This window comes from Osmerus eperlanus, chromosome 3 (assembly GCF_963692335.1).
Source record: "Osmerus eperlanus chromosome 3, fOsmEpe2.1, whole genome shotgun sequence".
NCBI classification, from domain to species: Eukaryota; Metazoa; Chordata; class Actinopteri; order Osmeriformes; family Osmeridae; genus Osmerus; species Osmerus eperlanus.
The window spans coordinates 3,562,609-3,575,728 of NC_085020.1; the positions used below are offsets into that span (position 1 = coordinate 3,562,609).

The 13,120-nt window shown below is 50.4% G+C and overlaps 1 protein-coding gene across 1 annotated transcript; it reads left to right on the forward strand.

The window, feature by feature from the left end:
• Window positions 1-2,950: 2,950 nt before the first annotated feature.
• Window positions 2,951-12,871, forward strand: impg2a (interphotoreceptor matrix proteoglycan 2a). The gene is made up of 12 exons (XM_062456209.1): window positions 2,951-3,298; window positions 4,359-4,423; window positions 5,747-6,005; window positions 6,196-7,223; window positions 7,522-7,803; window positions 8,173-8,392; window positions 10,350-10,560; window positions 10,992-11,180; window positions 11,495-11,696; window positions 12,067-12,146; window positions 12,488-12,551; window positions 12,654-12,871. Exons 1-11 carry the CDS (start codon window positions 3,187-3,189, stop codon window positions 12,522-12,524), a joined length of 2,685 nt encoding a protein of 894 aa, XP_062312193.1. The 5' UTR covers window positions 2,951-3,186; the 3' UTR covers window positions 12,525-12,551; window positions 12,654-12,871.
• Window positions 12,872-13,120: the final 249 nt, after the last annotated feature.

The following is a 13,120-nucleotide window of genomic DNA, read 5'->3' on the forward strand; positions in this document are numbered from 1 at the left end:
GAAGGGGGTGTAACAGGGGCTAGCCCGGTGAGTGAGGGACACACACACACACACACTCTTGGTTTCTGCATGATTGTTGCTCTGTGTAACTCTTTGGATCATCATTATATGTCTCTATGGCGCTCCTCTCTCTCTCTCTCTCTCTCTCTCTCTCTCTCTCTCTCTCTCTCTCTCTCTCTCTCTCTCTCTCTCTCTCTCTCTCCTCTCTCTCTCTCTCTCTCTCTCTCTCTCTCTCTCTCTCTCTCTCTCTCTCTCCTCTCTCTCTCTCTCTCTCTCTCTCTCTCTCTCTCTCTCTCTCTCTCTCTCTCTCTCCTCTCTCTATCTCTCTCGGTCCAGATCACCAATGACATAGAGACGGAGGTTGTGGCGGGCCGACTCTCCCGGTCCTGGAGCAGGTGATGGACCTGAGGATCCAGCTGAGGGGGGAGATGTTCAGCGAGGCGCTCCGGGACCCCGGACAGCCTCCAGTACCAGATCCTGGACAGGAAGTTCACCAACAAGGTCACAAGGCCCCACTCCTCCGCTTGTTTTATCGTCTGCTAACCTTCCCCTGCTTTCCTTTAGTCTGACAGCCCTCCTGTGACTTTTCCCTCTCTCTTTTTCTCCCTGGCTCTCTCTCTCCATCGCTCTCTCTCTCTCTCTCTCTCTCTCTCTCTCTCTCTCTCTCTCTCTCTCTCTCTCTCTCTCTCCTCTCATCAGTTCTGGTAACCCTCCTGGTTCCTTTGCTTCCATCTCTCTAGTCTTGTCCGACACTGTCTGTGTGTGGACGGTGTGTCTGACTTTATGTCTGTGGGCCTCTCACGAGATCTGGTCATTCCACTGCGATCACACACACAGTGAAAATACATAATTTTGTCTCCAGCCTCAGAGACAGAGAGGAGTGGGGAAAGAGAGAGAGGGTGAGTGAAAGTGTGACTGAAGGAAAAAGGAGATGAAGTGAGGGAGAGGTAGAGGAAAACACACTGATCATCGCCCTGTTTTTTTGCATATTAAACTTTACCACCATGCATGAGCTACGGAGCAGAACAAATTAGCCAAACGCCAGACCACTGCCAACACACACACACACACACACACGCACACACACGAATACACACAAACACACACTGTCATGCTTGCTGGAACGCTGGTCTAACTCTGTGTGTGTGTGTGTCTCCCCAGATCGAGGATGCTCTACAGAGACTGCCTGGGTTCAAGAAAATTGCACTGATTGAGTTCATGTGAGTTTCGCTGATCAGGAACATTTCCAGGCTTTGCACCACATTTTCAATCTAAACGACACAACACATACATAATATTACTATGACTATATATATGACTATAATTCTGTTGTTTTTCTGTTTCCATCACAGGCACCAGAGAGACGCTCAAGGGTGAGTGTGTGTGTCAGTGTGTGTCAGTGTGTGTCAGTGTGTGGTCATGTGTGTGTCAGTGTGTGTCAGTGTGTGTCAGTGTGTGTCAGTGTGTGGTCATGTGTGTGTCAGTGTGTGTCAGTGTGTGTCAGTGTGTGTCAGTGTGTGGTCATGTGTGTGTCAGTGTGTGTGTCAGTGTGTGTGTCAGTGTGTGGTCATGTGTGTGTCAGTGTGTGTGTCAGTGTGTGTGTCAGTGTGTGTGTCAGTGTGTGTGTCAGTGTGTGTCAGTGTGTGGTCATGTGTGTGTCAGTGTGTGTCAGTGTGTGGTCATGTGTGTGTCAGTGTGTGTCAGTGTGTGTCAGTGTGTGTGTCAGTGTGTGTCAGTGTGTGGTCATGTGTGTGTCAGTGTGTGGTCATGTGTGTGTCAGTGTGTGTCAGTGTGTGTCAGTGTGTGTCAGTGTGTGTGTCAGTGTGTGTCAGTGTGTGGTCATGTGTGTGTCAGTGTGTGGTCATGTGTGTGTCAGTGTGTGTCAGTGTGTGGTCATGTGTGTGTCAGTGTGTGGTCATGTGTGTGTCAGTGTGTGTCAGTGTGTGTCAGTGTGTGTAAGTGTGTGGTCATGTGTGTGTCAGTGTGTGTGTCAGTGTGTGTCAGTGTGTGGTCATGTGTGTGTCAGTGTGTGTCAGTGTGTGTCTGTGTGGTCATGTGTGTGTCAGTGTGTGTGGTCATGTGTGTGTCAGTGTGTGTCCGTGTGTGGTCATGTGTGTGTCAGTGTGTGTCAGTGTGTGTCAGTGTGTGTCAGTGTGTGTCAGTGTGTGTGTCAGTGTGTGGTCATGTGTAAGCTGTGCTGTGTTTACCTGTGAGCATGAGCATGTGCAGGGGTGTGACCCAGGAAGTGAGGTCATTTTGTTAATGGTTAATTAGCATGGTGGCTAAAACAGACTGAGCCAGATGCTGTTCACCCACAGAGGAGATTATCCCGCAGGCTTTACGACTACATCAATCAGCTTCCTTCCCTGTCATGAAAGGATTGATGGAGAAAGAGACAGAACTAAGAGACAGAACTGCTCTCTCTCTCTCTCTCTCTCTCTCTCTCTCTCTCTCTCTCTCTGTCTCTCTCTGTGTTTCTCTCTGTCTCTCTCTCACTGAGCGGACAAACGAGGACCCGTTAGAGGCACGCGCTGAGGCGGACGCCAAGCCAGAACAATCTAGGTCAGAGTAGAAAGCTCCAAGAAGCCGTATGAAACTGATAGATGGCTTTTTCCAGCCCTCGGCCCAGTCGGCCCGCTAGGCTTTCCTCCATGTTTATTATGATATCGAGCACTCCGCTGACTGGACTCGTATACAGCTCGGTAATCGCTCCACGCTCCAGAACGGAGCGAATCCCTCAAATCATCCGTCATCGCTCCACCCTTCCACACACATCCCCTTGAGCAGAGCGCTTGTTAAATCAGAGTTAACCTCTGTCTTCCAAGGGAAAGTGATCGCCGGTTCCAAGAACTTGTATTTGTAGGCGGCCATCGTAGATGGGATAAATCAAGGTCAATTTCTGATTGATGGATAGACAGAAGGATGTTCTGAATGATTGACCTGGTTGTTGATGGACTATTGTATGATCTTACTGAAGAACCCTGGTAGAGAGACCTGGGTTTCAATCTGATTGGTTGACGATGGCGTGTCGTGCTTCTCGTCTGCAGCGTGGACGGTGTGTTGGGCCTGTACGCCGTGACGCTGGAGGTGGAGTCTGACGGAGTGAGCGCGGAGCAGCTGGATTACCTGACGCTGCTGTCCAACCAGGTGGAGAGCTGGTACAGGGAGGTGGAGGAACGCCCCACCATGGTCTACAGCATCACGGACGTCCAGAACTTCATCACCGAGGCGCTGCAGAGGGAGAGCGACCTCGGCAACGCCACCCTGGGCCTGCACGACTCCCTGCAGCTGGAGAGCGGTGAGGCTTCTGATAGACGTGTAGCGGAGCTCGTCATGTATGAGAAGTGTGTGTTTACATTTAGTCATTTAGCAGACGCTCTTATCCAGAGCGGTAATCCACACTGCAGATCTAACCTCCTCGTTAAACGTCCGGTCTGATAGAAGCGAGCCGTCAGGGGTTTGGCCAGATCAGAGACCTGACCTCGCTTGTTCTACTTCCTGTAAATCCCACTGTCCTGGCTGGGAGCCGGATGTCTTTCGGTCTACTCTTTATACTCACGCAAACACACACACATACACACACACTCTTACTCACACACTCACATCTAGCTCTGCAGTATGTAGCTTAGCGAGCTCTGGCACAGTTTTCATTGCCAGCGAATGGAACAACGTTTCGGATGATGAGGACCGTCCCCTGCCTGTGAGTCCAGCGCCAGCCCGTGTTGTGAGAGAGCGTACGTCATTCCTTCACTGCTGTGTCACCCAGATGATGGACGCCATCTGGCATTCGTCAGTGGAATGAGACGTGATATTAGGGGTACAAATTCTCATATGCCTGGCAGCAATCAGTAGGGGAATGACAGGCCGTGCTTGGCCCAAGCCCCAGCCTCTAGCCCCAGGCCCCATACTCATTACTATCCTAGCCCAAGCCCCAGCCTCCATCTCCAGCCATAGCCTCCAACCTTGGTCCCAGCCTCCAACCCCAGCCACTGACCTCTACCCCCAGCCTCCGGCCCCAGCCCCAGCCACTGACCTCTACCTTCAGCCTTCAACCCCAGCCTCCAGCCCCAGCCACTGGACCTCTACCTTCAGCCTCCAGCCCCGGCCCCAGCCGCGGCCCTAGCCCCAGCCTGCTGCTTGCCCTGGGGGTAATGCAGTAATAGTTCTGGCTCAAGGCGCCAGCCAGGAGAGCTGATTAGTGGGGTTCCCCTCAGGCTGACGCCGACTCAGCACAACAGCTGTCAGCAGGCATGGAAACTAGAGAAGGGGATCATTCTGCATGGAGGGAGAGCTGTTTTCACTGCCACAGCTTGTGTCTGCCTGACATCTGTGTGTGTGTGTGCTCTCTGGTTCTTCAGTGGCAGGGTCTCTCTCGCCCGGCTCCTTCCAACCGACCGCCGAACCCTCCACGTTTGACGACATGGTGAGTCAGATGGTTGTGTCCATGACAGCGCCCACTGTCCTGTCTGTAAGACAGGGCTACTGTCTGTATAGTGTATGGTAGTAACCTGGGACTAACCTGGGACTAACCTGGGACTAACCTGGGACTAACCTGGGACTAACCTGGGACTAGCTTGGGAGTCTTAATGATGATCAAGACTGGGACTTTCCCCACAGTGAGCAGGGCTGTGGAAGTGAAAGACACATGCTCCAGTATACAGTAAAGACACATGCTCCAGTATACGGTAAAGACACATGCTACAGTATACAGTAAAGACACATGCTCCAGTATACAGTAAAGATGCACTATGATACTGAGATGGATAGATGAATATGGGAGAGAAAGGAAACCAGTAAGAGTGTGTGTGTGCACGTACAAGCATGTGAGTGTGTGCGTGTGTGAGTGAGTACTGTGTGTATGTGTGCTGTTACCCAGGCTTCACCAGTACTGAGGTAAAGGATGAAGAAGGGCTTTGTGGATTAGCTTGGCTCTTGCTATAGTAATCCACAACTATTCTGGTCACAACTACAGCCAACCAGCACACTGTAAGCATACGGCACATAAACACACACTGTGTGTGTGTGTGTGTGTGTGGGGGGGGGGGGGGTGGTATGCATGCATGGATGTGGTAACTTGTTAATGTGTGTGTGAACTGTGCTTACTGTTTGGCTGCTTTGTGTGTGTGTGTGTGTGTGTGTGTGTGTGTGCGTGCGCAAGCATGGTTGTCTCTGTCTGTGTGTGAATGTGTGTGTGATGGGAGATGAGGTACCCGATTGCAGGTCTATAATCATTCCTGATGGTGAGATATCTTCTCTGGTGGTGCAGGTTCGGCTGCTAATGCCTGGTAATGTGATCGCTGCTCGGCTGGCTAGGTCTGGTCTACTCGTATACTTTACTGCTCAGTGCCTAAGTGATTAAATGGCATAATTATACGGACTGGGAGCATCTGGCAAAGTCCTTGTTAGTAGTTAATTTACAGGCAACAGTACACCCGCTAGCTACTGCAGAAGCACTTCTCTTCTCGCTGCTGTTTCTAATCATCCAGTGGTTTCTAGTGGTTTCTAGGTGGAGAAAATGTTTGTTCTGGGGTTTAGCATAATTGTGCAGAGCTTAGTCATGGAACTGGCTTGTGTTAACAATATTGATAAAGATAAATATACATTATATCCAGAAGCATTTTAGCTTGTTAGGGCATCTTAAAAAAAGGATTATTTGTGGTGACCTGATTCTACTGTAGGACTGTGCTGTAGTGAAGCGTTCATGAAGGTAGGTGAGTTAAACGTTTTATTCCGGTGGCTTCTCCAGAACAACGTCCTGGCCGCAGAGAGACCCCCGGGTGACCCGGAAGGAGACGGCGATGACCTCACCAATGACGACTTCCTGTTTGACCCGGCGCTGACCTTTGACCCTTCGGTGGGTCCTGACAGCCGAGCGGCGACGGGGGGCGACAATGACGTCATCGTCCTGGAGGAGAGCGAGACGCTGCTGCTCCTGCCCGACCAGACGATGGAGAAGGTGGAGGAGGAGCGGGCCCCCTCCACCACGGCCCTGCCCCCCCCCGAGGGTGAGCGTTGGGGGAGCAGCACGAACAACGCACGCAAACTCACATAAACCCCCCAGAAGAGCACATATACACATAAAAACACGTTTATTATTGTGTTATTTTAAACACACCAAGCGCTTCTCAGGGAGCTGTAGTGTAGTTAGAAGGCTGTCCTGACTTTGGTCGTTTTCTCTTTCCTTCTCTCCTTCAGCCATCGAGGACGAGGGCCTGTTGGTGGAGAACACTGTGGACACTGCCACCCCCCCTGCTTGGGCCCCCCCAGCAGACGACCTTCCTTGGGACACAGCCGACCCCGAGCCTCCGGAAGACCCCACCTTAGCTGAGCCTCCCCTGGAGATTGAGGCCTCCGGCTCTGGGGCCGACCTGGATGACCTGCCCTTCACCTCCACCACGGAGGAAACCCCTGCAGAGGAGGATACCACAGAAGAAGACACCGCCCCCAGAGAGGTGATCATAGAAAAAGAGGAAGGAGAACCTCTCCCAGGCGGTACCACAGAAGAAGAAGCCGGTCAGGAGGAAGCTGACACGTCAGAGGAGCTGGAGGTCTCCACCATAACGACAGAGACCGTAGAAGAAGATGAAGCAGCTGCTGCCTTCGTTCCCATAGCGACCCAGACCCAGGAGGCACCTGTGTTGGTGGAGCCTCTGGAGCCTGTGGTAGGTGAAGAGATCGGCCTGCTTCCTGACACGGTGGAGGACCCCTCAGGCGTGGAGATCTCCTCGCCCCCGGAGCCTGAGCCCGGTCTGGGGTCCAATGAGGTGCTGCCCTACCCTGACACACCCTGGGAGGAACAGGAGGAAGACGTGGAGGTGGAAGAACCGATCATGACGGTGCTTACCGTGGCACCTCCAGTGGTAGAACCAATAGTGGAGGACGTTGTTGAGGTGGTGATTGAGGAAGGGCCTGAGGAGGAGGAGGAGGAGGGGCCGGAAGAAGAGGATCCAGAGGAGTCACAGGGAGAGGCGTCTGTTGAAGCTCCAGAGGAAGAGATCTCTGAAGAGGATCTGGTGGAGGATGAGATCCTATTGGTTGACGAGCCCGCCCAGGATATGCCGGTGGCGTACACCCTGAGCCCAGCCCATCCAACGCTCCTGTCTCCTGAGAGGGAGTCACCCTTCACTCGCGTCTCTGACATCTTGGTGGAGGAGGAGGAGGAGGAGGAGTCTGTTGCCATGGCGACAGAGGCCCCGTTACCTGGCGTAGAGATCACAATAGAGGTGGGAGGAATGGTGCTGGCACAGGACTGATTGGCTACCTAATTAACCAATCAATAAATCAACCTACCAAAAACCCACCGATTCAGCAGTCCATAGTTAAAATGTTTTACTACTTATCATTCAATCAACCAACTACTAACTGAACATCAAAAGTTCCTTAACACAGAAATCCTTATATACATTATTGTAGTGTTAACACTCATACCGAGGGAAACTTTAAACTGATGTTTACTAAAACTTCCATCCTGAATGTTCAAACAGACATTTACTAAAACTTCCATCCTGAATGTTCCTCCAGGTCCACACGTCTGAGCCTAGCCGGGCTGACGTCACAGGGGCAGACCTGGGCTACGAGGTGATCCTGTACGGGGGAGCGAACCACACAGATGATGGGAGCAGTGGGTTCCCCTCTGGGGCTCCACATGGTACGGACCAGGCCAGCATCGCCATGCCCGCCAACCCTGGCAGAGCCCTGATGGTCTTCTTCAGCCTGAGGGTCACCAACATGATGTTCTCTGATGACCTCTTCAATAAAAGTTCCCCGGAGTACAAGGCCCTGGAACAAAGGTTCCTAGAGCTGGTAAGAGTCATTATTTGGAAGCAGCTTGGTTCCAGGGACTGTTATTACCCCAAGTTGCTAGTGTTCAACTCTAGTAGCAATACTTTTAGTATAGTGTTCAACACTCATGAACTATCATCTACAATTCTGCATACAGCAGGGTTTCCCGCAGCACTTTGCTGTTAAGGCGGCAGCCTTAGCAACACACGCCTGCCGCCTTAACTACGTTGTCAAAATAACAACAATTTATTTTTTTATTAGCGATATTCGCCGTGTACAGCATAATCAAAATAATGATTTGGTTAGGGTAAGGAGATATCAAGTAAGTGAATTATCTCATATGTTGATTGAGTTTTCGAGAGTTCATCAATCTCATCTCCCCCGTCCCAGCTGGTTCCCTACCTGCAGTCCAACCTCAGTAACTTCCAGAACCTGGAGATCCTTAACTTCCGAAAAGGCAGCATTGTGGTGAACAGCCGTATGAAGTTCGGCAAGCCGGTCCCTCATGGCGTCAACACCGCCGTGTACCTCATCCTGGAGGACTTCTGTAACACGGCCTACCAAACCATGAACCTGGCCATCGACAAGTACTCTCTGGACGTGGAGTCAGGTATGGAGCATTCGCTGAGGTTGATACTGAAGATACTGTGATTCACTGGATTTAAAAGACCCTGTGTCATTGAACCAATAGTCTTGTCCCAAAGTGTAAAGAGTCAGGTCAGCTGTGTTTTGATCCGTAGAAACCAGAAACACATCTGTAAGACATGAGAATGAGAGAATAACTGTGAAGGAGAGCATTAGCAGAGCTTGGAGATCTCTTTTTATTGAGGATCTGTGTAGTCTCAGCATAATGTGGTGAATAGCACTGCACTGAGTCACTCTCGAGGGGCCTGTGTGTGTGTGTGTGTGTGTTTGTCTGTATGTGAGTGTGTCTGTTTGTGTCTTTAACTGTGTGTCTGTGTATGCTTGTGTGTGTGTGTCTGTTCATGTGTGTGAGTGTCTGTCTGTCTGTGTGTGAGTGAGTGAGTGTGTGTGTGTGTGTGAGGCCCCTTGTGTGAGTGTCTGTGTGTGTGTGAGTGTGTGAGGCCCCTTGTGTGAGTGTCTGTCTGTGTGAGTGTGTGTGTGTGTGTGTGTGTGTGTGTGTGTGTGTGTGTGTGTGTGTGTGTGTGTGTGTGAGGCCCCTTGTGTGAGTGCAGGTGTCAGATTCCTTTGGGATGTTTCTTAGTTCCACACTGTGTTGCCTGCAAGTCATGGTCACACTGATTAGCAAAGCGAGATTCCTGCAGCAAGATAATCAACATCTCTCTGAGGAGCAGAAAATCCAAGTGCTTTATAAATCACCCCTGGCTCTGGACTGGTTCCTGTAAACGACTGTGAACGATGTAAGACTGCTCTTTGAATTGGGCACAAAACTAAATGGAAAGAAGTTGATATGAAGCTCTTTGGGGAACTCCCATTCTCACTGCCAGGGTATTCTCCAGTTCTGGAGCTTAAGTCGTCCAAGGAAAGGTAACGCTATTTTACCTAAACCTTATAAACGTTACTTAGGGATGTCTTTTTTTTAAATGTCATCAAAATTCCAAAGTACCCTTGACGGGCCTAGGCGTAGCACCTTTTTATAAAATTGCAACCTATTATGATTGGGTGTTAGCGGTGAGGGAATCAGAAGAGGCTAACGGGGTGATATTATAACGATGATTCATCCATGTGTTTACATCTCCTCCCACTTCCTCATCAGCTGAGCCAAGATAAGTCGTGTGAGCCAATCAAGAGCAGCCCGACGATGGCTTGTTACCGTTTACTTCCTGACACGTGTCATACAGGAGAGATGGGGGAGGGGTAGCAGGGACATGAGTTGATGAGATTCTTCTCAGCAGATTAAACTCACATGGCCCTCTGTCTCAAGTGACCTCTCTCCCCATGTTCACCAGAGGTGAATAAAGAATCAGACTACTACATGTTCCCAGCGATGGGTCAGAAATACAGCTAGGGGTTGTGAAGGTAAAATGTGGATTGTCATAGAAAATCCTAACAAACGTCCACACCTATAATGCAAACTCCAAGAGGACTGTTTTAGTGGACAGTAATCTCTTTACAGTTGGCAAATTGACAATGCATTTGGAGGCACCATTGGCCCTGGTCCTGGTAATGAGTTCTGGAAGGAAGTCTTTTTTTTGCGGATCTCTGGTTCTCTCACCCCCCCCCTCACTAAAGTCCCAGAGCTGAACCCCTGGTAGGCAAAGTGGGAAGGAGGGTGGGGGTGAGGAACACCCAGAGCTTCTCAGAGAGCTGCTGAATCTGTCCTGTCTGACAACAGAAGGGGGTTCTGCTTGAGGGTTTCAAACAGCAACACAGTTGTGGGGTTAAAGGAGTGTTGAGTGGCCCAAACTCCCATGCTAATGCTAACGTCCATGCTAATGCTAACGCTCATGATAATGCCAATGCCCATGCTAATGCTAAAACCCATGCTAATGCTGCTAAGCCTCTACTCCATGGCCTGGTGGCGATCACCCAGACCCACATTGATCCAGACTAACATGGTTCCATCGTCTCTCAACCGTTGCCAGGAGACCAGGCAGACCCCTGCAAATTCCAGGCGTGTAACGAGTTTGCGCAGTGCTCGGTGAACCGGTGGTCGGGAGAGGCGGAGTGCGTGTGCAACGCTGGCTACTTCAGCGTGGACGGCCTGCCCTGTCAGAGCATCTGTGAGCTGCAGACAGACTTCTGCCTCAACGATGGCAAATGTGACATCATCCCAGGCAAGGGGGCCATCTGCAGGTGGGTACCCAGAGTAATGGCACTGTCACTGGTCTTCTGTCCTAGGACACACAAACGCACATGCACACACACACAAATGTACATGCACACCCACGTAAACACTCAAAAACACACGTACACACACACACAAACACACACAAACACGTTCAGGCAGCAAGGACTGTGGTGGCTTCGGTTTCTCATCCTCCATCACTTCATAAAACTAACAGCTTCCTCCAGATGCCGCTGTTTTGTTGTTGTTTACCTCGTCATGCCAACCAGGCCAGACTCCCTCACATGCCACGGAACTTTCCACACTTCACATTCCAACTCCTAAATACTTCACCTTGCAACGAGGTGGTTTTCAACTTGTCTGACTGAGTGTGCGTGTTTGACTAGATCGGTGACCATCGTAGGCATGTTCCACTGACCTTGGTTCTGTGTGGTTCTAGGTGTCGTGTCGGGGAGAACTGGTGGTACCGAGGAGAACACTGTGAGGAGTACGTGTCAGAACCGTTGGTGGTTGGCATAGCAATCGCCTCTGTTGCCGGCTTCCTATTGGTCGCCTCAGGAGTGATATTCTTCTTGGCTCGTACGCTGAGAGACCAGTATGATAAAGACGAAGCAGAAGACCCCATACGGTGAGGACACACACACACTCACACACTCTCTCACACACTCTCTCTCACACACACACACACTTAAAGCAGTTTGACTTAATCTTGCCCAGTGTCCGATGCTAACTCTCTTTCTCTCTCTCTCTCTCTCTCTCTCTCTCTCTCTCTCTCTCTCTCTCTCTCTCTCTCTCTCTCTCTCTCTCTCTCTCTCTCTCTCTCTCTCTCTCTCTCTCTCTCTCTCTCTCTCTCTCTCTCTCTCTCTGTGTGCCTCTGTGTGCGTGCGTGCCTGTGTGTGTGTGTGCACTTGTGTGTGTGTGCGTGTGTGTGTCTCCTCCCAGGCGAGGGGAGAGCATCCCGTCTCTGGAGAGGGCCACCAAGTACAACCCCATGTACGAGAGCGAGGCCACGACGGGCTACAGCCACTACTACCGCCGTTACCCAGAAGCCCCGGCGTGCAGCAGTGGCAGCGCCGAGGCCTCCACCGACTTCAGCAGCGAGGAGATTCGCCACATTTACGAGAACAGCGAACTCACCAAGGAGGTGTGTGTGTGTCTGTGTGCGTGTGTACCTTGACAAGTTATCAACATGCGTGTCTGCTTGTGTTTCTGTGTGTGAGTGTGTGTGTTTATAAAAGGGAGAAGGGAGTCAGATGGATGAGCGGTTAGGGAATCGGGCTAGTAATCAGAAGGTTGCCGGTTCGATTCTTGGCTGTGACAAATGACGTTGTGTCCTTGGGCAAGGCACTTCACCCTACTTGCCTCAGGGGAAATGTCCCTGTACTCACTGTAAGTCGCTCTGGATAAGAGCGTCTGCTAAATGACTAAATGTAAATGTAAATAAAAGCATCGTAAATTATAAAAATGTAATCTTCATTTTTATCAATCAGTTGCAAATCATTGTCTCTCAACAGGAAATCCAGGACAGGATACGCATCATCGAGCTGTACGCCAAAGATCGCCAGTTTGCAGACTTTGTGCGACAGCATCAAGTGTGAGTTGGCCGTTGTGTAGAAGGACAGAGGGGGATTAGAGCTGGACTGTGTGTGTATGCGTGGGGGTAATTACATATGTTTATGCACGTGTATATGTGTGTGTGTGCGTGTATATGTGTGTGTGTATGTGGGGGTAATTCTTAGTGTGGTGACGAGTTTGTTGTTTAGGAAGTTGGCATGCCATGTTTGCATGCCATAATCACAAACAGGCTTATAAGTGTGCGTGTGTATGAGAGAGGTGTATTGGATTGCACCTGATTAGATTACACCGCATGCCATCATTAGAGTTCCTAGTGTTTGTGACAGACAATCTAATCGCAGATGTGTGTGTGTTTCACAGATCGCTTGACACACGCAGAGAGAGCTTGTCCACGTAGACAAGCATGTGAGGAGTGAACCATAAGGTATCAACACATCTTTCACACATTTCTGTGTGTGTGTGTGTGTGTGTTGTAATTGACTGTATCTAAACACACCTCTCTCTGTCTCTCTCTCTGACCGTACAGAAACCTGCCTTTGTCTTTGAAGAGCGAAACCTTTGTGACCTCTGTTGCCATGGGCGCTAGAAGGTGAACGGTACCACACTCCTAGGGGTCGTGGGGTCATGACCCCTGGTCAACTTTCAAATCAGGGTGAAGTGGTCACATGATGTCATGTGTCCGATCGCTTCTCTGTGAAGCATCTTAGAATACGGCAGTTTGGCTGAGGCTTTTTTGTAAACATATGTATTTTAGCTTTTCATGTGTTCCTGTTGTCTCAGCCAATCCTGGTCCTCATCTCTGTCCCTTGCTGTCAGTCACTTTGATCCCATTGGTTTAGACAGAAAGCTCTCTGCTTGGTCCCGCCCCTTCCCCCTCCTTCTTCAGTGCCTTCTCTCAATGTGGTGAGATATTCTTAAAAGGGGCGTGACTTTGTTGGCAATATCTTCTCACTGATTGGGTGTCTTCCAAACAGAGGGGAACCCTCCATGTTT